General features: G+C 35.5%; 4 protein-coding genes across 7 annotated transcripts; 2 read left to right on the top strand and 2 right to left on the bottom strand.

Moving 5' to 3' along the window:
* Window positions 1-835: 835 nt before the first annotated feature.
* LOC130973921 (protein PUTATIVE RECOMBINATION INITIATION DEFECT 1-like) lies at window positions 836-8,370 on the top strand. Its single transcript, XM_057898617.1, has 10 exons — window positions 836-1,270; window positions 1,587-1,715; window positions 1,907-2,016; window positions 2,104-2,279; window positions 3,033-3,341; window positions 3,918-4,878; window positions 4,980-5,688; window positions 6,350-6,630; window positions 7,324-7,990; window positions 8,137-8,370. Exons 1-10 carry the CDS (start codon window positions 836-838, stop codon window positions 8,368-8,370), a joined length of 4,011 nt encoding a protein of 1,336 aa, XP_057754600.1.
* Window positions 8,371-9,507: 1,137 nt separating this feature from the next.
* LOC130973432 (pentatricopeptide repeat-containing protein At4g14190, chloroplastic) lies at window positions 9,508-11,993 on the bottom strand. Its single transcript, XM_057897936.1, has 2 exons — window positions 11,552-11,993; window positions 9,508-10,928 (listed from the first exon to the last, which is right to left on the bottom strand). The coding sequence occupies exons 1-2, from the start codon at window positions 11,972-11,974 to the stop codon at window positions 9,786-9,788; spliced, it is 1,566 nt and encodes a 521-aa protein (XP_057753919.1). The 5' UTR covers window positions 11,975-11,993; the 3' UTR covers window positions 9,508-9,785.
* Window positions 11,994-13,203: 1,210 nt separating this feature from the next.
* On the bottom strand, window positions 13,204-17,401 carry LOC130976855 (uncharacterized). Of its 2 annotated transcripts, none has more exons than XM_057901795.1 (6): window positions 17,262-17,401; window positions 17,089-17,126; window positions 16,686-16,883; window positions 16,038-16,142; window positions 14,315-15,958; window positions 13,204-14,122 (listed from the first exon to the last, which is right to left on the bottom strand). In XM_057901795.1, exons 1-6 carry the CDS (start codon window positions 17,345-17,347, stop codon window positions 13,467-13,469), a joined length of 2,727 nt encoding a protein of 908 aa, XP_057757778.1. In that variant the 5' UTR covers window positions 17,348-17,401; the 3' UTR covers window positions 13,204-13,466. The 2 variants fall into 2 exon arrangements, with proteins under 2 accessions (XP_057757778.1, XP_057757777.1); XM_057901794.1 differs by having other exon boundaries at window positions 16,038-16,148.
* Window positions 17,402-18,218: 817 nt separating this feature from the next.
* LOC130976585 (probable dolichyl pyrophosphate Glc1Man9GlcNAc2 alpha-1,3-glucosyltransferase) lies at window positions 18,219-22,989 on the top strand. Of its 3 annotated transcripts, XM_057901491.1 has the most exons (6): window positions 18,219-18,657; window positions 19,606-19,687; window positions 19,777-20,705; window positions 21,106-21,312; window positions 21,952-22,189; window positions 22,531-22,989. In XM_057901491.1, the coding sequence occupies exons 3-6, from the start codon at window positions 19,953-19,955 to the stop codon at window positions 22,917-22,919; spliced, it is 1,587 nt and encodes a 528-aa protein (XP_057757474.1). In that variant the 5' UTR covers window positions 18,219-18,657; window positions 19,606-19,687; window positions 19,777-19,952; the 3' UTR covers window positions 22,920-22,989. The 3 variants fall into 3 exon arrangements, with proteins under 3 accessions (XP_057757474.1, XP_057757473.1, XP_057757475.1); XM_057901490.1 differs by lacking the exon at window positions 19,606-19,687; XM_057901492.1 differs by lacking the exon at window positions 19,606-19,687 and having other exon boundaries at window positions 19,786-20,705.
* The last annotated feature ends 898 nt before the right edge of the window (window positions 22,990-23,887 follow it).

The raw sequence follows: 23,887 nt of genomic DNA on the forward strand, positions 1-23,887 counted from the left end.
TGTGACAGATTAGTTCTTGACTCCTCGAAGTGAAGGATACCGTGAGTAACCAAAAAAACAAAAAATAAAAATAATTAAAAATTTAAATGGTAAGGAGAATAAATTAAAAGTAATCAAAGCAATTAATTAGAGGAGAGGAAAATAAATTCAATTGCTTAATAAAGTCAACAAACAGTTTATATTTGGTATTTTTGTCAATGAAAATCTATTTTTTGTGGGTATAAGATAAATTAAATTAAATTCTTTTTTATGGATAGTTATGTTAGTAAAGATGTACAAATTTGAATCGGATTCACAATTCTATCAAATAGTATTTAAACTGGTATGCAAATAAATAGGATTAGAGAGTAAATTTTAGATATATATTCAAGAATCTCATAGATTTAAATCATAATATTTTACAAATAAATAGTTTATTTTATTATTTAAAAAAATTTAATAATATTTTGATAATAATAAATATAAAAGAGTGAAAAAAAATTCGAATATTTTTAAAATTTTTAAATTTTAATTTTTTAACCAATAATATTTGATATGTGATCCACCTAGATCTGCAAATTTATATATCAAGAATAAGATCATATCCAAATTTAAAAGTTGTAAATATCTGATTCAACCTGATATTTTAGTGTAGATGAGATTGAAAATTTGTCAATATTCAGTCCGATCCAAACGTACTCACGTACACCTTAGTTTACCCGCAAAATATAAATAAAATAAAATTTTCGGATCTCCTCATGCGTCAGCATATTTTGCTGTTACTTTGGCGCCAAAAGTAAGTTTGAACATACAGAAGCCTGGCCCTCATCGTTTCTGAGCTTGAACCCGGACGAGAATGTACGATTCGCAGGAACTGGATTTGGATTTCGAAGAAGAAGCTGACATCTCATGCTCCCAGGGCCACCGTTCCTCCTTAAATCTCCGCACTCAGCTCGGCGGCTCCATCTGCCTCCTCTGCTTCTCCAACCTAGTCTCAAACCCTCTCTCCCCAACCGTCCACGTGTCCTATGCTCTCTCCCAGATCGAACGGTCCCTCTCTCACCCTCCCTTCCTCCGATCGGTGCTCGCATTCCACCCTCACTTCCTCCTCTCTCCTCTCGTCGCTGCTCTCTCCTCCTTCGACGATGAGCCCATTGCTGCGCAGATTATCCGCCTCATTGTCGATCTCTGCGCCTCCGATGATCCCTCCGTTCGACAAGAGTTCATCGGTCGGGTTTCCGATAAGATTGCCTCCGGTACTCTGGCCTGGAGCTCCCGTCAATTGCACATGGTAATTTTGATTTACTTTCCGATCAAATATTTTTTGGATTCTTGGTCTCGTCTGGTAGTTTATTTGTTTAAATACCTCACATGAAATCAAATGTAATGCGGTGATATGTTTTTTGCGTGTAACGAATTATTGATCTAGTGATGCTTTTAAATTGTGATTGTTGTTATGTTGCATTTACTGAATTGGGGAAATTGGACTAAAATTGAAGTTGTTATGAATTTATATGCATTTCCAAGGCTTCCAAAACTATGAGATTTTGCTCTGACTGAAATTTCTGTAGCCGCAATCACTGTAATTTCTGTGATTGTGGATGCAGTCATGGTTGTTGTTATGGTGGCGGGTGACAAATTTAAACTTAACATATGGCTCTATGCAGTCTTGGAGTACAATTAACAGTCCATATGACCTCAAAGTCATGAGTTCAAGCCGTGAAAAACAGCCACTGGTTTTCTTTGGGTGCGGCCCTTCCTGGACCCTGCCTTAACGCGAGATGCTTATGCGCTGGGTTGCCCTTTTTTTTTATTACTCTATTGGAACATTGTAGAAGAGTTTTTATTTCCATTATTCTTGACACAATGAACTGAATGAAGGGAAAAATTTACTGACTGTTGCTTTTTTTGTGGTTTGAGTGTACAGATACACTGCCTTGGGGTTCTTCTGAATTGTGAAAATGATGATCTCATAACACATATCAGAGATGTATACAGCCTCATTACCATTCTTGTTACCGGGCTTCAATTGCCAAGGTAAACAATTGTATTGGTTCTGTTATGCATAATAGTTTTTTCAAATTTGATTTGGATGTTTGTAAGCCCTCTACTTCCTCAGTGCAGTGACGAGATCCGTGGCGAGATCCTTTTTGTCCTTTACAAACTGTATGCTCTTAAGAATACATCTGCTGAGGGAGATGACACTGATATCTTAGTTCCCTTTTGTCCGAAGCTCCTGTACCTATTGGGAGACGTTCTCATGAAGACTCAAAATGATGATGTTCGCTTGAATTGTATTGGTCCGTTATCAATCTCACAATCTTTTTGTTTGTTGCTGAAGTTTCAATTTTCAATATCTCTGTTTTGTTTGTGACGAGGCCAGTTTTGGACATTTAGTAAGATTTGACATCAAGAATTTCTATGATAGTTGTTATTGGCAGTTACACTGGTTCAACATGCAGTTAGTTAGGTAGGTCTTGGTGTGTGTAGTCAGTTAGAAATTCATTCTCATTTCATTTAGAGATTACTAACATGTCTTTTGTCTTACTTAGCTTGTCATGTATATTCTCTTCACAATTTCGAGCTCTCTCTTTTCTCTCTGTTACTTGGTCCTCATGCTTTCATCTTAAGGAGCTGATATCATTGGCATTCTCCAAAACATGTTTTTACTCTTTCTTGCATTGAAACTCATTACAAACAAGATGATACAATATAATAGATGTTTGCAATTAGGAGGCCCTATCCCCTGGTGCTGTTACACGCTGACAATATAAAAAGACACAAAAAGGTTGCCATATTATGCAGAACTTCATATATGATCATCTGTATATCATGATATCAATAAGATTGGTTTTCTGCTTGTATCTCTCTAAGACTATGCATACATAAGCTACAGACTATATATGCTAAGCAGACAATGCTGGATTAATGAATGAGTCATTAATGTTAGTCATCCAAACGGCTTTAGCAACAGAAAAGACTCACTCTGTAGTATGACATAACTTTCAGTATTGTTTTACTTTGACTAACAGTTCTCCTTCATTATTGATTAGCACTTTTGACTATGTTGGCTCAAGGACATCTGCTCAGGGAAGAAAGTGCATATGATACTTATCACCTTTCTTACTCTGATGGAGCTGACTCTGAAGAAAACATTGAGGGAGCCAAGGAGTTGTCTCTGGTTAATCTGCTTGCAGAAGCCATCAAAGGTCCACTGCTTTCATCGAACAGTCAAGTCCAAATCAGCACTTTGGATTTACTATTTCATTATCTGTCTTCAATCGGAACTTTAGACAATCAGATTCATGTCATGGTAGAAGAAAACATTGCAGATTATGTATTTGAAGTATTAAGGTTATCAGGTAAGTACACACTTACAAATTGCTAACTAGTATGTCCATGCGTTACTGATAGGTTCAGGGAGTAGCAGAAACAGTAGGCTTTATTGATGAACTAGGGATTGCAAATCACAATTCCCTTATTGGAATACACGGTTGGAACTGCCAACTGTGGAGGGAGTTCTTCCTCTCCAGTTCTAACAGTTTTGATAGAAAATTCACAAAACTAAAATTAACTAATCAACTAGTATTTATAGGCAGCAGCTAGGACTAAGAACTATTGCCCTTATGCTTGCTAGTGAAGCTCAAAGGAAACAACCAGATAGCTGATTCACAGCAATTAGGAACTAAAACAACTAAAAACCAGCAAGTAGACTACTTGCCTTTCCTCTTGTAAACTAAATCAAACCGGTTTCTATCAGTTATAGTTTGGATTCATTGCTGATTGAATGAAATGTATAGTCAGTTACCTGGATGAGTTTGATTGGTCTAGTTTATCTTAGCTCATCTTTTTCCTTTTAAAGTTTGTAAAATGCGATTCTTAACTTGGATCTTCATGTTACAACAAAGTGACTTATGTTGTTCCATTTTTATGAACAGATTGTAAGGATCCTGTAGTTAGGATGTGCCTTCAGGTACTTGATTTTTTATCAGCTGCTAAGGAAGCTTTCAAACTAAGGCTTGTTATTGGGTTTCACACTCTGATTCCAGTATTACATTATGTGGCTGAAGTTCCTTTTCACCCAGCTCAATACCAGACTGTGAAGCTCATTTATGAATGCATTTCTGAGTGCCCTGGAGCTGTATCATCTTCTCAAATGGAGGAGTTGGTTCTTGTTTTGATAAAAATGCTTAAGAAGAATTCTAATGGAGAGATGGGTATGACTCCTGATACTTTTATAATGGCTTGCTCAGTCTTTGTGGCCCTTATCAGATCTCCATCTTGTAATGGAGATTTAGATCTGCCAAAATCTGTTGAGGATGCAGTGAAACATGCCGCATTAGCTTGTATCTGCATCTCTGAAAGGGACATTAATCAAATCTTGCAATGTCTATACCTACTTAAAGAGGCATATGCATACAGTCATGATGGGAACACCATCAACTCTAGTAAGCTGACACTTAGAAGCTGCATTCTAGATATATGTAGAACACATTTGCTTCCTTGGCTCATATCTGGCATCCATGAAATGGAAGAGGAAATTGTCCTGGCTGTGCTTGAAACTTTTCATTTGATACTTTTGCATTCTAGTAATGATGCCATGGAATTTGCAGAGTCCCTGATTTCATCCAGTTGGTTCAGTTTTTCATTTGGATGTTTGGGTTTGTTTACTGGAGATAGGATGAAATATAGAGTATATTTGTTACTCAGCTCACTCATAGATTCCCTCCTGGGAAATGATTCTGGACAACCAATTAGAGATGCTGCATTGGACCTACCATCCGATCCTGTTGACTTACTCTTTCTACTTGGGCAGAGGAGAAGTAACAATTTAAACTTGCCCTCTTGCCAAACTGCTATTTTGCTGATTATGTATACTAGTACATTATATGATGAAAGGTTGTTGAACTGCCTATTTCATTTTATTCCTATCTCTGGATTTGACAATTCATCCACATCTATGTTTCCCTAACAGCAGTATTCTGACTTTCATTTACCAGAATTGCTGATGAGAAGTTGGCTTTAGCTTCCCTTGAACAATATATTCTTCTTAATGGAAGTGATTTTCAAGATCCAACCAATGATAACTTGATAGTGACGCAACTGATAAATCTGTTCGGATTGTTAAGGGGTCTTGGCAAGATGAACCACGAAATTCATTACAGTCGAGAAGCTGAACAGATTCTGTTTCGGCTCATAAAGAATGATGAATGGGATTTACTTTCTGCAAGGATTCACACAGTATCATTGAGGTGGTTGTTTCAACAAGAGAATATAGTCGAATTCTTGGGTCATCAGATTTTAGCATTCTGCAGAAGCTACAACTTAGAAGGAGGTGACATAATTATTGGGAACATTTATCAAACTATAGATGTACAGACGCTTGCAGAGTTAGTATCTGAAAAAGATAATTATGGAGCTAGACTTTTCGTATGCTTATTGGCACAGCTCTTTGAGGAAGAAGGTCAAGAACATGATGTGATTTCTGTTCTGAATCTTATGGCAACCTTAATTCACATCTGTCCAGCTGCTTCTGACCAGCTATCTTTGCATGGAATAGGGTCAACAATCAGGACTTGGTGCTATTCGAGCAATACCTTCTCAGAAACAACTTTCATGTCCATCTTGCTTTTAGTATTTAACATTTTGAGTTCAGTGCATCCTGAAGCACTTTCAGCTGATCAGAGTTGGATTGCAGTAACCATGAAGGTATATAATTATGCACATTGCTTCCTATTGTTAGAAAGTTTGTTTAGAGTATTAAAGTTGTTTAGAGATCATATTAAATTAATCATGACCATGTTTAGATATTCTAGTTTTGGTTTGGTTAAATTATCATTTTAGTCCTTGCAATTTACGCTAGCTTTGGATTTGGATTTTGGAACCTGGACTTTCTAGTTCCATTTACTCCTAGTCCTAGCCATTTATCAGACTTAGTATAGTCAGTGATCCTCCATGTGTAGAGACTATCAAATGATGATAATATTATCGAGTTCTGATCATATGGGTGTCATTTTGCCAAACTTTCACATTTAAAATCCTGAAGGAAGCTAGCTAGTATCCAGACTGCAAAACATAACTCTTGTGAATTGCGATGATCATGTTTGAATTTGGAAAAGTATGATAATATGAATAGGTAACAGGCGAAAAACAACAATCTGGGGATCAGTTGCAAGAATGATTTTGAAATATTAAAATCGAGACTCTAAAATGTAGTAACTAAATTGAACTGGAATATATAATAGCAAAACCACAGTTAGAGAAGGGTTGAATGCAAATGTGCATTGATGCTACCATTTTTTTTGTGAACTACTTTTAACACTATGATTTGTCCAGTAATTGTTCTAACAGCATGTTACTGATTCTGCAGATGATGGAGTATTCTATTCCACCTGAAAATTCTGATGTTTTAAGTAATGAAAGTCTCTTTGTAATTGGTATTCTTTCCTTGATTTTGCATCTTTCCACCAGTAAAGCACTTGAAGAGGCATCAAAGACTATTCTTTTCAATACTAGCATAATATCTGTAATCAATACTGCAGTCTGTGCTGCTGCATCAAAGGGACCCGCTTTGGTTGACCATGATGAGGGAACAAGCACTGGAGAAACATTAATCTTTGTTCTTTTGCTTCATTACTTCGCTATTAGAAGGTATAAAAGATCGTATCAGCACAATGAAATAATAAATTATGCGAGTAAACTACTAAAAACGCACATGAATAATTTGTTGTTGAGAAAAATACACTCGAATTTTGTTATCGACAAAAATGTTCTCAAATATTAAAAATGCGACAAAAATATCCAAAAAAATATTATTTTTTTTGTAAGTAGCAAATAACTTTTGTATTTGACAAATCGCTTATGCATTTGGACCAAAATTTTATAGGACTATTTAGATAATTATTTAAAAAATATACACAAAAAATCAGATAAAATTTTGATGTTTATACTTTTTATTTTTTAAAAGTATTATTGGTTGTTGAAAAAAAATCACAAAAAAAAATATATTTAGCAAAAAATTACTAAATTTTAAAGATAAAAATATCTTATTTTTCTAATTATGCTTACAAAATACTACATCAAAATTCAATCTCTAAAGTATTTTTTAAGAATATATATTTAATGTTGGGTATTTTTGTTTCATTTTAAAATTATTTGAGAATATTTTTATCAATAACAAAATTCAAGTACATTTTTGTCAGCGACAAAATTATTCGGGTGCATTTTTTATGGTTTACCCTAAATTACGCATATCCTCTTAGTTCTGATTAATGTCACCATATTGACCTCAATATTACATATTTTTCATCAATTATGTTTTAAATGCTAATTTTTCCGTTCTAGTTTGCATGCCACTGTTCAAGGGGTTGTGGATTGGCAAAACTTCTTTGTTTCAACAAATCCAGCAGAACCGCTACCCTTCATTGGCATCCACTGCCATGATTTGTGCAGAATTCTGCATTTTGGTTCTCCTGTGGTCAAGATTATTGCTTCTTATAGCCTGTTAGAGTTGTTTAACAGAGTATCAAATCAAATAAACAATACACATGAAGAGTTGAAATGCTCCGTTGGGTACTTAATGTCCATAAAGAGTATATTGGAAGGCCTAGTTTTTTATGCTGACGCGAGAGTGGCTACAAATTGTGCCGTTTGCCTGTCAATGCTTCTGAGATGGGAAAAGCTGGAAAATCAAACAAAACTACATGAAAAGGGCAACTGGTGCAGAATGATTATGGAAGAGATGACAGTGTCTTTGGTATCTCCTCCTTTAGCATTGCCGTCACTTGCTAAAAGTCAAAGACCTGCCATACATATAGCTACTGCTCTGCTGAAACAGAAAGAAATTCCTCGGTGGATGAGATCAGTGTTTAACAATTCATGCATATCTGGCATACTTAACAGCATTGATGCAAGTAGTTTGAGCTCGGAAACTCTGGTTTTACTTCACGAACTACTCAAATCAGACTTCTTAAGTACTGAGCAAACTGCAACTATAAGTCAAATGCTCCAGGTAACTACCATCTTATGTCTATAAGTTTAAACTACTTATGCTCTATATTTAGGGTTAACTTTATTACACTTGCATGAAGTTTACAATATGTGCATTTTACATAACTAGATTAGATGTCATAGCTATGCCATTGCTATTGTTTACAGGAATGCAGAAAGCACATTTACACAAACTCCGAGTGTCTCCCATCCGAACCAATAAAGAAGGTCCTCACCACACCTTATGATCTGGGAGACGTTTACAGCTATCTCATTGATTTAATGTCATCAGAGACATATATAGATATGGATTCATGGGGATTTCATGTGGGTAATAAGAGGCTCTTAGAAGAAATAGAATTGTTTTTGAGGACCCTCACTGTAGATAATAGATGCAGATAGCTTAGGTATCAAAATGGTAAGCATGTTGGAATTCCATTACAAAGTATCATAGTGATTCTATATATATGTATTTACCTCATGATCGCCATCTTGATCATCATCATTGCCCCTCACATAACCATGTTAACTAGTGTAAGTCCCAGCGCGAGCACAGCAGCCCTACCTCGCTTATATACTCTAGGTGCAGGCCCATGTCTAGGAGGTGGTGGCGGGATTGCAAGCATTTGTGGTACATGGAGATGCATGCCAGCCTGCCTTGGATCCAACAAAAACACAGATAACCTATTACCTTAAAAGCACTATCTTACATAGAAGAAATGATAATGGGCAAAGAAAATGCATAAACTACATGGTATCTGTTACATACCCTAAGGAAAATGCTGAGTCAGCAATGCAGGCATCTAAAAAAGGGAAGATAATGATCCCTTTACCTTATCATTATTCTAGACGAAATAATAAAGGAAAGGGAGGAATAACTGATTTAAATAATTGATTTATTTTAGGAAGCAATAACTGATTGAATCAATTAGAGGAGAATCAGGGACTGCATGATTTTAGGAGGCAATAACTGATTGAATCAATCAGAGGAGAATCAGGGAAATTGCATGATTATGAAGATTTCGATTAGAGAGAGGGTGAGGCAATAAAAGGAGGAACCGAATAGGTATTGGGGCAGGAAAAGACTTGGAAAGGCCTAGGCTAGGAGAGAAGAGGACTCTCGAAATTCCTCTGCTATCATTTTCTATTCTATTGTAATTTCTGCATTTTCATTCAATAAATACCAGTTTTAACAACTGGTATCAGAGCACCGGTTCTGGGTGTTCTGTGCATGGTGTCCACGCGAGCTGCCATGGAGTCAAAGTTGGATGCAGTAGAGAAACGGATTGAGGAGTTACAGGAAGCTCAACAACGATCCTTGGAGGCATTCTCAGCAAATATGTTGGTATTGTTAGGGACTTGGGTATTATGGGGTGCTCAAAGTCCCACATCGAGTAGTATGGGATGCTTGATGTTGTATATAAGGAGAGTGGTTCTTCCCCCTTAATAGCTAGCTTTTAAGGTGTGGTTTCCCACTTTCCTTAGATACTTAACAGTATCATATCACCATTTTCTGCCTGTGTAACCTCCCATTTGTTGGAGAGGAAAACATGTCTTGTAAGAGTGTAAATACTTTTTTCTTGGTATACATTTTAAATCTGGGAGAAACAACCTGAAAACGGAAAATATTACAAGTGGCAGAGCTGATTGTAATGTAATGTATGATAAATCTACAATTCCTAAACCGCTAGTTACAAGTGTTTTTTTTTTTCAACCTCCTAATCCCAATTAGACAATAAACAATAATGTGAGACATTGAAACTTTCTTTACATACTCCAACTCTTTTGTTATCTGTTTTGTTTTCATACAGTGAATGTTACTTGCCACTATACATTGATACTAAAGTAATAAGGTCATGATATGTCCATGTTTTCCTTTCTCTATACTCTGGGTGAAGGGAAGAGTACATTTCTTCGCAGCTTTTTAGAAAATGGCCTTTACCAAATGCAGTAAGAACCAGAGAATCTGTTTCCATTTCTACAACTCGGTAATGATACCGCATTCTTCTCCATGCTTCTAAAGTTCCACTGCCATCAAAGCCGATTCTGTTTGCATCGAATAAAATTCCAACAGTGACTATATCAGGCTTCACTCGATACATTGGGAATAGCGATAGCAAAATTCTCAACCTCTTGAAATCTCTCATCTTCACATAAGCCAGCATGATGATATTGGCAGTGGTAACATTCCAATGAACCTTGGCATCTCGCATTTCTTGAACAATTATATCCATGCCTTTTCGACTCAGAAGACATGCATAAGAAAGGAGGCGAAGGCACCATACAAGGTCAGATTCACCGAATGCTGAACGTAAATCTAGTCCAAGGTCCTCTAACCTAGAAAACATGTAGTTCTTGATATAAACCTCAGCCATTTTTCGTATCAAATCATCATCTAGACTTGTTTTTGAGTTCAGCAATTTTCTATAAAACATTTCCATCTTTTCAACCATACCAAATGTGGTGTAAGCATCGAGCATTGCAATCAATGTTGAAGATTGCAAACGCATTCTTTTCGAAATCATTCTTTGATATAGTTTTTCCATCCTTTGGAGTACCCCACCACGTGAATACTCTTGTATGAGTATATTATAAGTGATATGATCAGGAGAACAACCATCCAACTCCATCTTTTTCACACACTTACCAATCTCATCATACATTTTAAACTTACCATAAGCTCGTATCAATCCATCATAAGTCTCCGTGTCTGGCTCTAAATCAAATTCTTTCATCTCATCAAGAAAACGCAAAGCTTCGCTGAATTTACCTTCTCTGGCGAAACCGTGGATAATCGGATTGTAGGTGTCCAAAGAAGGCTTGAGACCATGAATTTTCATCTCTTGCAATGTAGACATGGCACCTTCCATCATCCCTCCTTCAACTAACAGGGATATTATCTTGTTATAGTTTAACTCACTAATCCGTGATTTCTCAATGTTCTTCCACATGTCAAATACCTATTAATCACAAATACCCTGGAATCAATTACTGCAAGATGCTAAGGAACTATGAAGTATTAATCCAAAAAGAAGGAAGAAGAAAACCCTTTACACATCAAAAGGCAATTAAATAGATTCCATATATTGACCATAGATTTAAATGTGTACATCGTTTCATTTTAGTTCATCCATAAATAAGTGTGAGTTTACATACATAGCAAGCATATGAATGAGTTATTATGATGCACAAGTATTTTATCCATACTACTACTACAACAACAACAACAACAACAACAAAGCCTTGTCCCACTCGGCTACATGATTCAAACAACGCCATTGTGCTCTGTTATGTATCATGACTACAGAAAGACCGTTTACATGTAGATCTCGTTTGAAATACACTACCACCTAAAAATTCATAGATTTATTACTTTGTCTTTTTCATAAATTTATCATAGTCAGTAGTCACATAAGCAACCTACCATATCCTCACTTGTTATACATAAATCATTATGACTCCAAATTACATTTTTTTTTCAATTAAATATTTTAAGAACATTTACGGCTTTACGCAAAGCTTCAAACTTTGTCAAAAAAAAAAAAAAAAACTGCAAATGATAGGGGTCCCAGAATTCCCAAACCTGAAGGATTTCCGAAAACCTTGATGCATTCTTGAGGAACTTGACAACAGCCCAAAAGTATTCTTTGGGCCAATCACCGTCTTCAGTAAGAATCCTAAGAGGGTCACCATCTACGCTATCAAGTTTCCGGAGCAAGATTCCCAGTCCACGGTGAACATGGTAAGCTTCCACAAGAAGGGTGGTGTGCTTTGAGTCCAAAACAGCATTGTTGGTGGATGGTGGCGGTGGCGGTGGCGACAGTGGGTGGATAGAGGAAGCAAGGCGAGCTTGGGTAGTGAGGGATTGGAATTTTGAAAAAGGTTTGAAGAAGAAAAAGATGGTTTTGTTTTTGCTGCTCTTTGTTTCGGTATGTATGGTGTTTGTGAAGCAATTGGGGTGGAAATGGAAGTGGTGGCTGTGAGAACAAGCTGTCAAAGAATTCATTTTTTTTTTCTCTGTTCAAATTTCTATGGTTTGTGGAATGTGAACTACTTAATAGGGGCCCATCATTTCACTATTTAAATTATTAGAATAAACTAGATTTGGTCTTCAAAAAATTCTATATCAAATATTTTAATCTCAAATAAATTTTTATTCGATTACCAAAAAGGAAAAATTTATTTTTTATAAGTCTTCAAAATTTATTTTCATAAAAAATAATTTAAAAAAATAATATATAAAATTATTTTATAATTATATTTTTTATCAAATTATCTTGTAATAAAATTTGTTAGAAATTTATTTATCCAACAAAGATATTAAAAATGTCACTAAAAATAGAAAGATCAATTTGTCCAACAAAAATAATTTTTTAAAACTTTTAATGAATAAAAATTATGACAACAAAATATTTGATGACCAATTTAAATATTTACTCAAACAATTATTAGTATATGAAATAGCAATTCCAAAAAACTGCCTCCTTGGAAAGGTTCTAAGGATAGTTTCAATAATCATTCATAACATTGTATCTAATCTAATTCCAAACTGTTCGGACCAAGTTATAAAAATTTTGTTAATAAGATAGAGATTATTAAAAAATAGACATGTAGAATACTAATATAGATCTGTCAATATATTAATAGGTATTCCACCAAATAATGTTAATAGAGTATCTAAATGCTAATTTGTCCTAATTAGACAACATTTCCTGAACTGAAATCCACATGAAGTATAATAAGTAAAAGTTTATCGAAGTGTAGCCATGAGACAATTTTCAATTTGAAGAGCAATTATGAACTGCAAAAGGATGAGTAAATACTGAATTTGACATTTAAAATTTGAGGTTGAATTCAACTTCAGCCTTAAATTTTAATTGATCTAAATGGGCCTCTCAAATTTATAATTGTAACTCACACTAATCCTTGAGTTGATCTCTATTAACGCCGTGTTGATTTGGTACGTTTTCACAAATTGAACTTGTTATTATCGTTTTCGTGAGAATGTTAAGGAGCCAATTAATTTTCTAGATGCTCTAGTAAGCCTCAAAATCTCAATCATATAAAACCTAATCGAGGAGTCTAAATCGTAGTAAGTTAAGGTGCAAAATCAGCACGACAATAACAGAGATCAACTCACGGGCTAACGTGACTTACCATTGTAAATTTTAGAGTCCAGAGTTATTGAGTCCGACCTCAAACTTCAGAAGTCAAATTGAGTATTAACTCGCAAAATGATATGTAAAAAGATATGCAGTAAGATCGTAATAATAACTGAACACCCTAAAAATATACATCCAGCCTCTTGGGATTAAGGCTAGCAACTAAGATGAAGAGAAATGACCAAAATATGTGCCTAAAATGCAATCTAACCGAAAACATTTAACAGTGCATACAGCATGTCAAAAATCATAGTCAAATATGTGCTTAAGAACCTAAGCAATCACTGAGATGTTATCATCACCACCTAGCATAGTATAGCAAGCAATCTTCCGCCTTCACCGAGTTTCGACAGATGAACAACACAACAATTGTATCCAGTGTGATCTGCTCTTGTCTTTCTTCTTTTTTCTTGTTATGTCATCCGAGGAGTTCCATTCTTCCGTACTCTCTCGGTTCATAATCTGCATTGCGGGAGATTCACAACCCAGAATGGAGTTAACAGTAGTCAATCCAGAACCATTATCTTCTGTGACTCTAACATGTTTCTGATTCACGGAATCTTTTTCTGATTTGGGCGACTTTGACTTTTTGCTGTTATGAGCAGCCTCAACCAAAAGACTCTTGAGAGGTGTGTTCTGCTTTCTTGTTACCTTGGCTATTATTTCTTCATTCCTCTTTCTCCCTTCAGACTCATTGGCATTGTGAGTTAGAGTGGGAAACCAAGCAGCCTGTGAAGAGTTAGAATCCGGTTTCTGCTTGTTCGGATCTGTCTCGACCTCGGGTGCAGATTTTGGGCCAAGCATGAGTCCAGGTTCGACCAATGTCATGAAAGAAGGTGGTTCAAACATTTCGGATTTTTCATACTGCTGTTCCTCAGATGCCTCTGGGTACTTCAAGTTGGATTTTTCTGTCTCTGTTGACATCGACAAATCAGTTGATGCTATAGCTTCCGCTTCATTAGTAGCTTGTACATCAGATTGCACAGGGAGATCTGTTCAATAGATCATAGAAACAAAAGTGAATTGCAGCTTCAATGCTTTACAAGTAATGAAAGGCAACATATGTTGGATTACTTCATTGACAAGTCTAGCATGTAGTAACTATATTACATGGCATGCAATATAATATTAGAAAACAAAAGGAATGCTAATTACGGATGAAGCAACTTTAAATTCATTATTACCTCTTTGATCTTGAATAGGGACAGCAACAACTCCAGGAACTTTCGTGCCATGCTGTCCATCTTGAGTATCTTCGACAGGAGAAACACATTGATAAGAAGGCTCAATATTTAAAGAATGGTCTCTACCAGTTCTATTGGAATCTTCAATTAAATCAATGCCTTCTGTAGCCTTAAGTAATAGTTCCTCGTCTTGTGTTTGATGAGAAGCAGCAGAAGTACTAGCAACTATATTACTGTATTCATTTGATCTGTCTATGCTATTGATTTCCTCTTCTTTGATTTCTTCGTGAGTACATGATAATGGACTTCTATTTGAGCATTCAATATCTTTAGGTGTCCCTTTAGGCCCATCTATTACAACCTCTGAAAGAATTGTAGATTCAAAAATATCTGGTAATGTAGCATCTTTCACAATACCACTTTCAGCATGTTGTGCATCTACTATATCAGATTGCTCAAATTTACCCATTTCAACACCATATTCATTACATATACTTGATGAATTGATCTCCGAAAGCACATTACTAGATTGAAGAATATTCATGCATATTCCAGTATCATTTTCAATATTAGCCCTTCTGCATTCGTCATCTACAGCTATGCTGGTTATGTTTCCGTCATGATGAGTTGTGTCTCTGATAATTACAGCAGTTGTTTGACTACTTGCAGATACAAAGGATGCATCACAGGCGTTCTCATCTGATGCAGCCATTAAACTACCTTTGGGTACATCAATCTGTTGTGAATTTTTATGAGCATCATTGGATACCTGTTCTTCAGAAAAGTGAACCACATGATTCCCATTCTTCTCAGTTTTCATATCATTCATAAAGGCTCCAGTTTCATGTAATCTTCTGTTACTTTCACCATTGAAAACCTCAATGCACTCTTCAGAATGCATTTCTGCAGCCATAAGCTCACAGTTCACCTGCTTTTTCATGTTACTATTCAATGAATGCATATCTTGCGAGAGACAATCTCCTTTTTTGCTCAGTTGGCCTTGGTTGATAAGAAAATCATTTTCCTCGGTAACAGAATCCTTCAAGCCATCATGCCCTTGTTCCAATGCTTTAGACAAATGTAGACTTGCAGAATTTTGAGAGACCACTGGTTCATGACATTCATACTCAATCTGAGGGTGTGCCACATCAGGTCTATCATCACATGAAGGAAATGTAAGCATATCAACATTTACTTCTTCCCTTTCCCGTGATATCATGATGTCACCAGAAGTAGCAAGCTCTGTCATATGTTCTGAGTCTACCTGTATGCCATCTATGGAATCATTCATGCTCTGAGCAGAATATGCTTCAAGAAAAAGATCTTCTTGGGGCATAACAGAAGGGAAGCCAGAGCCATTATTTTTCTTCAGAATAAAAGTTCCATCAGTAACTTGAGATTTCAAGCTAACCACTTCAGTAACTGCTCCAGACACTCCCTCAAATGTTCTACCTATGGTGCTGTCGGAAGATTCCACAATCTCAAACGTGTCTCTATCTGGTTTGATTTCATCCTTTTCTTTCAAAGTCGTCTCCTTCGTTCCATCAACATAGATCTTATTGTCCAGCAACACATCAGACATGGCTTCAGATCTGCAGGTAGTTGAGTCACTTGTGAGAGCAAAAGAATCATCAGTTTTCAAATCTGCAACAGAAAGCAATCATTAGTCTTCAAATCTGCAACAAACTTTCTAACGGATTCACAATAGAGCTTGATATTTAACCTTGTAACTCCAGCAGGTTACAATCATCATTCCTCTCACTTTGCAAAATTTTAGGAGTTTGTGCTACAATATCATTTCTTGATTTGGAAATTGATGGACTCTCTTCTGCAGCTGTGAAATGTATGGTCAGAACAGAATAGACTGACAGAGAATAAACAAACCTCAGACTGAGAGAAATATAAAACATGAACACACAAAACCAAAATGACTCTCTAATATTGGTGGAATCAAAATGTCTATACAATATCATTTCTTAATTTGTGGTTTACCATTGGAACCATTGTCCTTAGAAGACACTGAAAAGTCTAGATGTTTTCTGTGGATTATTTACCGATCAGTAGCCAAGTCCAAACTATCCCATTTCACAAATGCATCCAAAAACTGCTCATCTCTTGATCTAATTGATTTTCCTCTCAATCCACCATTACCTTCTTATTCTCACCACTCTACAAGGCATTTGAGCCTAAAACAACCCAACCCATTAACTATCATAAATCAGTAAAACTTCCACCTATGTAGTAGTAATGCACTAGATTCAACACATAATACACATACAAAAATGGGGTAAACATTCACACTTCACAATCTAATTAATAATAATGCGAAAAAAATGCACAGTAATGTCGAATAAGAAAGGGAGTGATCTACCTTGTGTTTTGTGATCATTATCAGAGAAGTGTTCATCGTCTGAAGGATTCAGGGTTTGACCCTCTGAGACCAAAAGCTTGTAACCTTCAATGGTTCCACAGTTTTTCTTGTGAGCACGCCTATGTTTGGCACTGGGGTGTGGATTTGGAAAAGGCCATCCACATTTGTTACATACATGAACTCCATGATTCTCATTTCCTGCAAAATTAAAATTAAAATTAAAATGTTTCCCTAGAAAGAATTAAAAACCCGTAAATAAAGGCAAAGACAATTTCACAAGAAGAACAAGAAAGTCACCAAACAATGAAAACCTAGAAAGAGAAATCACAACAAATGATAAGAAAATAATGTTACAAGAAAATAGCAATAAAGAAAATCAAAATACAAAAAAAAGAAAAAGCACCTTGAATTTGAGTTATTCTTTGATCTTCGCTATCCATACTAAGAAAATAAAAGGATCGAATCAGAAAAAAGAAACTCGGGAAAATTAAAGAGAAGCGGAAGGTGTTGGAAATGGAAGCAGCAAAAAAAGTAGAAGAAGTGAAAATTGTTTAGAGGAAGGTTGAAAGAAGATACAGCAAAGGGAGGAGGAAAAGTGAAAGTGAGTAGTAAGGGCAACGAGTGTTAAACGAAGTCGTCGCCATTGCCGAGTGGCATTGCATATTGCAGTGCAGTGCAAAACTGAAAGAAAACCCCTTCAGGCCTTCACAGTTGTATTGTTGACTATTGACTCTCTCATGCGTCAAACACGACTTTTCTGTTTGTTTTCCCTCTACGACTACTACGGTCTTTTGGGTTTCTGGAAGGGGTATAACTGTAACTTTAAAATGGCAGTTTTCCTCCTAAATAATGATTTTTTTTATTGAAAATATTTTTTTTATTAAAAAAATAATAAAATATATTTTTTGTTTTTGAAAAAGACAAAAGTGTTAAAAATATTTTTAAATTTTATTTTATTTTAATTTTACCTTTAAAATTTTTTATTTGTATCAAATATATTTTTAAAGGTTAAATTTTTTAAAAAATTCAAAACCAATATAACAATAATGCATAAAAATTATGTTTAATTTATTTATATTAAAGATTATTTTTATAAAATTATTGTTGAATTAATTTTAAAATTTTTGAAAAATTAGTTATTAAGAATATATTTGATACAAATAAAAAAATTTTAAAATAAAATTAAACTAAAATAAATTAAGATATTCTTAAAATGTTTTTAAAATTTTTGAAATAAAAAATATATGAAAAAATATAGAGTATTAATATACTATTTACAACTTATTATAAATAATAATTAATTATTATATTTTAAATATATATATAAAGAAATATATTTAAAAAATATATAAAAATATTTTTATTAAACACCATCATAAAAATTTTTTATTAAATACATTTATAAAAACACTTCTATTAAATATAATTATAAATAATAGGTGGTAAAATTTGGTAGATATGGTAACGTAGTGGGATTGAAAAATATATTTAGGTAAAAAATTCCATATTTTGGCGTTACCAAACATGGCCTACGCGTGCTTTCACGCACTCAGTCATTGCTGCCTCAGTCCACAGTTGACAGTGCCTCGCCCCTCATTGCCTCCCTCCCTCCCTCCCTCCGACCTCCGTTAGTCCGTTTCTCGCCGTCAGCTTCTGTCTCTCTCCGGCTGTCGCCGTCCCTCCTCACCGCTCACAGGTTCGCCGAGTCGTCATCTCTGATTTCACGGCGTACCCCGAAGTGGCGTCTCACCAGATCAGAATCGTATCAACGCCAAAGTCTTCCTCTCCCGTGGTTTTGCGGTTCGGCGGCGGCGGCGGCGGCGGCGGTCTTTACAGCGCTTGAGGCTCGCACCTTAGCTTCCTCTTATCCGCGACGATCTCCTTCATCTGTGGCTGAGTCGAATCGCCACCGGTCACGTCGTCCCTTGCCTGTTAGTCGGAGTATTGTTAGACTGATTCTGGATTTCTATTGGTAATTCTACAATCCTTGCTTCTCTCTTTTGAAAATTTCTGACTTATTGAGTCATGGAATTGCTCTTGAAATTTCTATAGTGGAATTTCTGATTTCTATAGGATTTTAGATTCTGGAATTGCACTTGATCTGTGATTTGATTTTGCTGAATACAAATGCTCATATGTGATTATTGCATCCGAAACTTGAGCTGCTCCTCTTTTATTTTATGGTTTTTATTTTCATTCTTTAATCCTCTTCAAGGTTGGAATTTGTTTTGTTAGTAGCCCCATTCTTGTGTTCCATTGTTGAATTTCAGTAATTGGTGGTGTATATTTGGTTTTGTGAGTAATTGAGAATATCATATGAAGATTACAGAAATTCAACCATCGCAACTTTGGATGGGAACACAGTACCATTTTTTCTTCTGCACACCATGTGCTTTGAAAAGAATGATGAAAACAAGGTCATCATAAAAATACATGCATCTCATGGTGGAACAAAAGATGCGGGAAAGAAAATGAAGGCATGACTGGCTTTTAGAGTAGGAAGTACGATAGTAGGATAGGATCTTCATTACCAAAGTGACAATCAATGTTCTACATATTTTAAGTACTGTTGGAGTGTATACATTGAGTTTAAAATTTTAGTTCTTAAACTAGTGTTAGCTTTTCTACTAAAAGTGTTAATTTTTAAGTTAAAGTTGTTAGTTTTGAGTTAAAGTTACTTTTGTTAAATTATTAGGATATATTTGGAAAATTGTTTGATATTCTTGGCGTATCAGTGTCTACCAACACATTGAAATCTTCATTCCCAGGAAAATTAATCCACCTACCAAATTCAGTTTTAAATCTATTTGTTGGACAGGATTATTTTCTTGTAGCTTTTTTAGTTTAGCCTAGGGACTCTAGTTTCCTTCTAATACGTGGATTCTTGATTTAACAGATAAAATGTTGTCATGTATTGCAGATTTATTGCCCTGCCCTATTCGATGTCACATAGCCAAATCAATGGTTCCTACCTGTTACTAATGCAAATAAAGGAGTTTATTGTAGATTCCTAACTGTTTCTATGCCTATAGTCTTTGCGTAAAGGATTCTCCTATATATATTCTTGGTAACTCTGCTGACTTTCGTGCAGGGAGTTCAGAAGGATTATGTTTTGTATCTGCATGGTCCTCATATTGGGTTGAAATCTTGTGCAAGCACTCTTTTAAGAATACAAAATTCAGCACTTTTGGGTTTCTGCATTAATACAAAATTCAGTACTTTTGGGTTTCTGCATTAAGTTTCTCTCTTTCACTCTTATCTTCTGGCATGGGAAAACAGAAACTAAGCTCTAAAGGTGTTCAAAATTCTGGTTGCACAAAAGCAACTCTATGGTGGTTCTATCTTGTAGCTGCCTGCATAAAAGTTCTACTTTTCCCATCCTACCGCAGTACAGACTTTGAGGTGCACCGCAATTGGCTGGCTGTGACTCACTCTCTGCCTCTTTCCCAATGGTATTTTGATGAGACCAGTCCATGGACACTTGATTATCCACCGTTCTTTGCTCATTTCGAACACTTCCTATCCATGTTTGCCCACCTCATTGATCCCAAAATAGTGCACCTTCAGGAGGGCCTGAATTATAGCGCAAACACAGTTGTCTATTTCCAAAGAGGGACAGTAATACTTTCTGATCTGTGCCTTCTCTATGGGGTTTACAGACTTACTCGGAATCTGGATTCAAGAAAACAAAAGCTGATTTGGTTATCAGCTATTTGGTCTCCAATGCTTTTTATTGTGGACCATGTGCATTTCCAGTACAATGGATTTCTCATTGGGATTTTGTTGATTTCACTCTCATATTTGGAGGAAGGGAGAGATTTGTTAGGAGGGTTCTTTTTCGCTGTCCTCTTGTGCTTAAAACATTTATTTGCAGTGGCAGCACCGGTTTATTTTGTTTATTTGTTGAGGCACTACTGTCGGGGTGGAATAGGGAGAGGCTTCACTCGACTTTTGATTATGGGAGGTATGGTTGCAGCAGTGTTTGCAGCTGCATTTGGTCCATTTTTCCACCTTGGACAGGTATTATAATATGACTTTGACATTCTTAGTACATCTTTGCCAATCAGTTTGCTCCCTATGCTTTTGGTTTTCCTATTTTCTGAAATCCTTTCAATTGACCAATTTGAATTTGATTACTATTTTGTTAAAGTGTCACTTGATATTTTGTTGTTTTGTTGATTTTCTAAATTTTGGAATTTTAAATTGATGTTTGTAGTTTTCAACTTAAGTTATCCAGGAATAGTAAACAATTGGATGCTCCTACAGCCGTGAACATCATATAGGAAATCAAGTTCTTCTATTTAATATTTACTTCCTCATCTATTTTTAAGTTATTAATTTCTGTGTAAAAGTGAACATATTTTCATTTGACTCTTCGTATTATTGATTTTCTTATTGATTTTCAAATAATAAATTGCAGATACAACAAGTCATTCAACGATTGTTTCCATTTGGCAGGGGACTTTGCCATGCATATTGGGCCCCAAATTTTTGGGTGTTCTATATCATGTCTGACAAAGGGCTTGCTTTCATACTCAGAAGACTAGGGTTTAATGTCCAGACACCAACTGCTACGTTTACTGCTGGATTAGTGGGGGATTCCTCTCCTTTTTCTGTACTACCTCAGGTAATGTTTATGTTTTCTGAATAAATGTTTCTTATCATACTGAGAAAGTGCATTACTAGTGGATGCTCCCATTAACCTGATTGTGTGATTTGTAGAAGTAGGAGGGTTATGTGATATCACTTCAACCTCAAAAGTCGCACACATGTGACCTAGCTACAGTTAGATATTTTTATTTGAAATTTATATACAATATTATGGATAACGTAGCTGACTGAATGAGTGAATCTTATTCTGTTTCCTAAGAAAATATAGGTCTAGATCCGACATAGGATGTAATATTTGTGAAACATTATAACTGGGACTTATAATTAGGAAGCATCATATAGCAAGCTGAACGTAACTCAAAATCCAGACCGATCCAACATAGGATGTTATATTTGTGAAACGTTATAAATGGGACTTGGGAAGAGATGCATAATATTAGCATTTTACATATTACACATCCAGTGCTAGCTATTGTAACTTCCAAGATGCTGTTATCCGATTGGCATCAGCACATGGGGTTGATAACTTGTTTGAATCTCGGACTATGATATAATATAACAGCTATCAGCTATGTTTTAGTCACGCCTATTTGCTTCTCAATTTCCAAAAATTTTTATCAAGGAAGCATTCATTTTTCTATTAACCAATCTGCAGGTCACCCCATTAGTGACCTTTATGATGGTTCTACTGGCCTTATCTCCGTGTCTTCTCAAAGCTTGGAAAGATCCAAAACCCCAGATGATTAGTAGATGGGTAGCCTATGCTTATACCTGTGGTTTTCTCTTCGGGTGGCATGTGCATGAGAAGGCATCATTACATTTTGTAATACCGCTTGCCATTGTAGCAGTACAAACCTTGGAAGATGCCAAACATTACTTTTTGCTGTCAATAGGTATTCTTTTGAAGTTTTAATGCTCCTTCATTTGTTTTCCAAAATAGAAATAGAATAAAAGACAAATAAGTCTCTGACCATTTTTCGCTAGGATGCATATAAGTTTCTAGCCAAAATTAATTACTCAGTAGTCTCTGACCATTGAAAATGCGAGACACATAGGTCCCTTCGTTAATAGACTTGTGTGTTTTCAATGGTCAAGGACCTCTAAGTAGATAATTTTAGTTAGAGACATGGGTGTTCCCATGAAGAATTTCCTTTCTGCTATTTGGACCTTGTATCAGAAACTTTTTTGGATGCCAAACTTCTTTGGATTCACTTGAGTAACTTCGTGTGCGCAGTGTCTTGCTATTCACTATTTCCACTACTATTTGAGGCACAAGAGTATCCTATCAAAGTTCTTTTGCTGCTGCTTCACTCGATTTTAATGTGGTCTGGCTTCTCCGCGCAATTTCCTGATGGTGCTGAAACAGCAAGAGCACCAACTGGTCATCATACCGAGAAAAAGGTGGATCAACGCAAGTCCAATGGTGGTTTTGTTATTGGCTGGATTGAGAGGATGTATTTGATTGGTCTTGTAATTGTAGAGATATGGGGTCAATTTTTACACCCTTTGCTTCTGGGTGACAAGCTTGCTTTCGCTCCCCTTATGTTGATCTCTATATACTGTGCTTTGGGGATCATGTATTCTTGGATTTGGCAGTTAACATTCATAGCTAAATCTCCCTGAAATTTTGGACTGGTTGGACTTTGAATCAATACAGCTTTTCTTTTTATAGTAAATCGGATTACAAGAGTGACGAGTCATCCTTCAGAAATTTCAAGAATGTTATATAAGTTGCGTCTGGTTCTACATTGAGTTTCATACTACCATATTTTTGCTTTGTCTCCTTTCTGAAATTATTTCAATCTGTTGCAAGAATCCATGTATGCATGCGTTCTAATGATTACATTTGGAAGAGGCATTGTAATGTAGTCTTGCGTTAATTAAATTCAAAATAAAGACAAACTGGATAGGACCAAAATGTACTCCCGATTGTCTTTTTTATTGGATATGATTTTATTTTTGGGCTGATTGCATAGCATATCTATTCAATATCAAAAAAGACGATAACAATTGATTAAAGTCAATAAACCAATACCATGAAAAAAAAAAGATGGAGTTGAACATAGTCTCCTTGCAACTGAGGTTTCAGTTAAGTGGCAAAATATAATGTCTTTTAATATGTTATATCCGGGTTCAAATCTTGACATTAGCCGAGTAGTATATAGAACCTTTATATGTGTGTGAATGTGAAGTGTGTGTGAGTTTATGATTTATAGAGTTTGGTCCAATGGCAAAATATAATACCTTTTTAATATGTTATATCTGTGTTTAAGAGTTGTTTAGAGAAAGAGTATTAATTCCTTTTATAGTTAAAAAAAATATATATTCTATTAAAGAGAGTCCTCGCGTAAATTGCTTTGAATGGGTAAATCAATCATTTATTCTTGTGGATCTGACATTAATCATCTCATACCCACTAATTGGTGTACTTAAGATGCATTTTCTCTAACGTATAAAAAAGACATTATATGAATTGGATTTAGATGGTCGTCGGTCATCCTAAAATTAGGACTCATTTCTTGTCGTAATTACTGGAATTATAAGAAACTAAAGAAATTTTTTATTGTTTACGTTCACACATGAGTCCATGA

Source organism: Arachis stenosperma, chromosome 4 (genome assembly GCF_014773155.1).
Source record: "Arachis stenosperma cultivar V10309 chromosome 4, arast.V10309.gnm1.PFL2, whole genome shotgun sequence".
NCBI classification, from domain to species: Eukaryota; Viridiplantae; Streptophyta; class Magnoliopsida; order Fabales; family Fabaceae; genus Arachis; species Arachis stenosperma.

What these genes read in the sequence shown, in the direction of transcription:
- LOC130976855 (XM_057901794.1), bottom strand. Translation starts at nt 17,347, where the DNA reads ATGCAATGCCACTCGGCAATGGCGACGACTTCGTTTAACACTCGTTGC. An exon ending in AAGAATAACTCAAATTCAAG is followed by an intron (nt 16,884 to 17,088) that starts GTGCTTTTTCTT and finishes TTAATTTTGCAG; the next exon opens with GAAATGAGAATCATGGAGTT. An exon ending in CCCTATTCAAGATCAAAGAG is followed by an intron (nt 14,123 to 14,314) that starts GTAATAATGAAT and finishes TCTATTGAACAG; the next exon opens with ATCTCCCTGTGCAATCTGAT.
- LOC130973432 (XM_057897936.1), bottom strand. Translation starts at nt 11,974, where the DNA reads ATGAATTCTTTGACAGCTTGTTCTCACAGCCACCACTTCCATTTCCAC. An exon ending in GGTTTTCGGAAATCCTTCAG is followed by an intron (nt 10,929 to 11,551) that starts GTTTGGGAATTC and finishes TGTGATTAATAG; the next exon opens with GTATTTGACATGTGGAAGAA.
- LOC130976585 (XM_057901491.1), top strand. Translation starts at nt 19,953, where the DNA reads ATGGGAAAACAGAAACTAAGCTCTAAAGGTGTTCAAAATTCTGGTTGC. An exon ending in CATTTTTCCACCTTGGACAG is followed by an intron (nt 20,706 to 21,105) that starts GTATTATAATAT and finishes AATAAATTGCAG; the next exon opens with ATACAACAAGTCATTCAACG. An exon ending in CTTTTTCTGTACTACCTCAG is followed by an intron (nt 21,313 to 21,951) that starts GTAATGTTTATG and finishes ACCAATCTGCAG; the next exon opens with GTCACCCCATTAGTGACCTT.
- LOC130973921 (XM_057898617.1), top strand. Translation starts at nt 836, where the DNA reads ATGTACGATTCGCAGGAACTGGATTTGGATTTCGAAGAAGAAGCTGAC. An exon ending in GCCGTGAAAAACAGCCACTG is followed by an intron (nt 1,716 to 1,906) that starts GTTTTCTTTGGG and finishes TTGAGTGTACAG; the next exon opens with ATACACTGCCTTGGGGTTCT. An exon ending in TGAAGTATTAAGGTTATCAG is followed by an intron (nt 3,342 to 3,917) that starts GTAAGTACACAC and finishes TTTTATGAACAG; the next exon opens with ATTGTAAGGATCCTGTAGTT.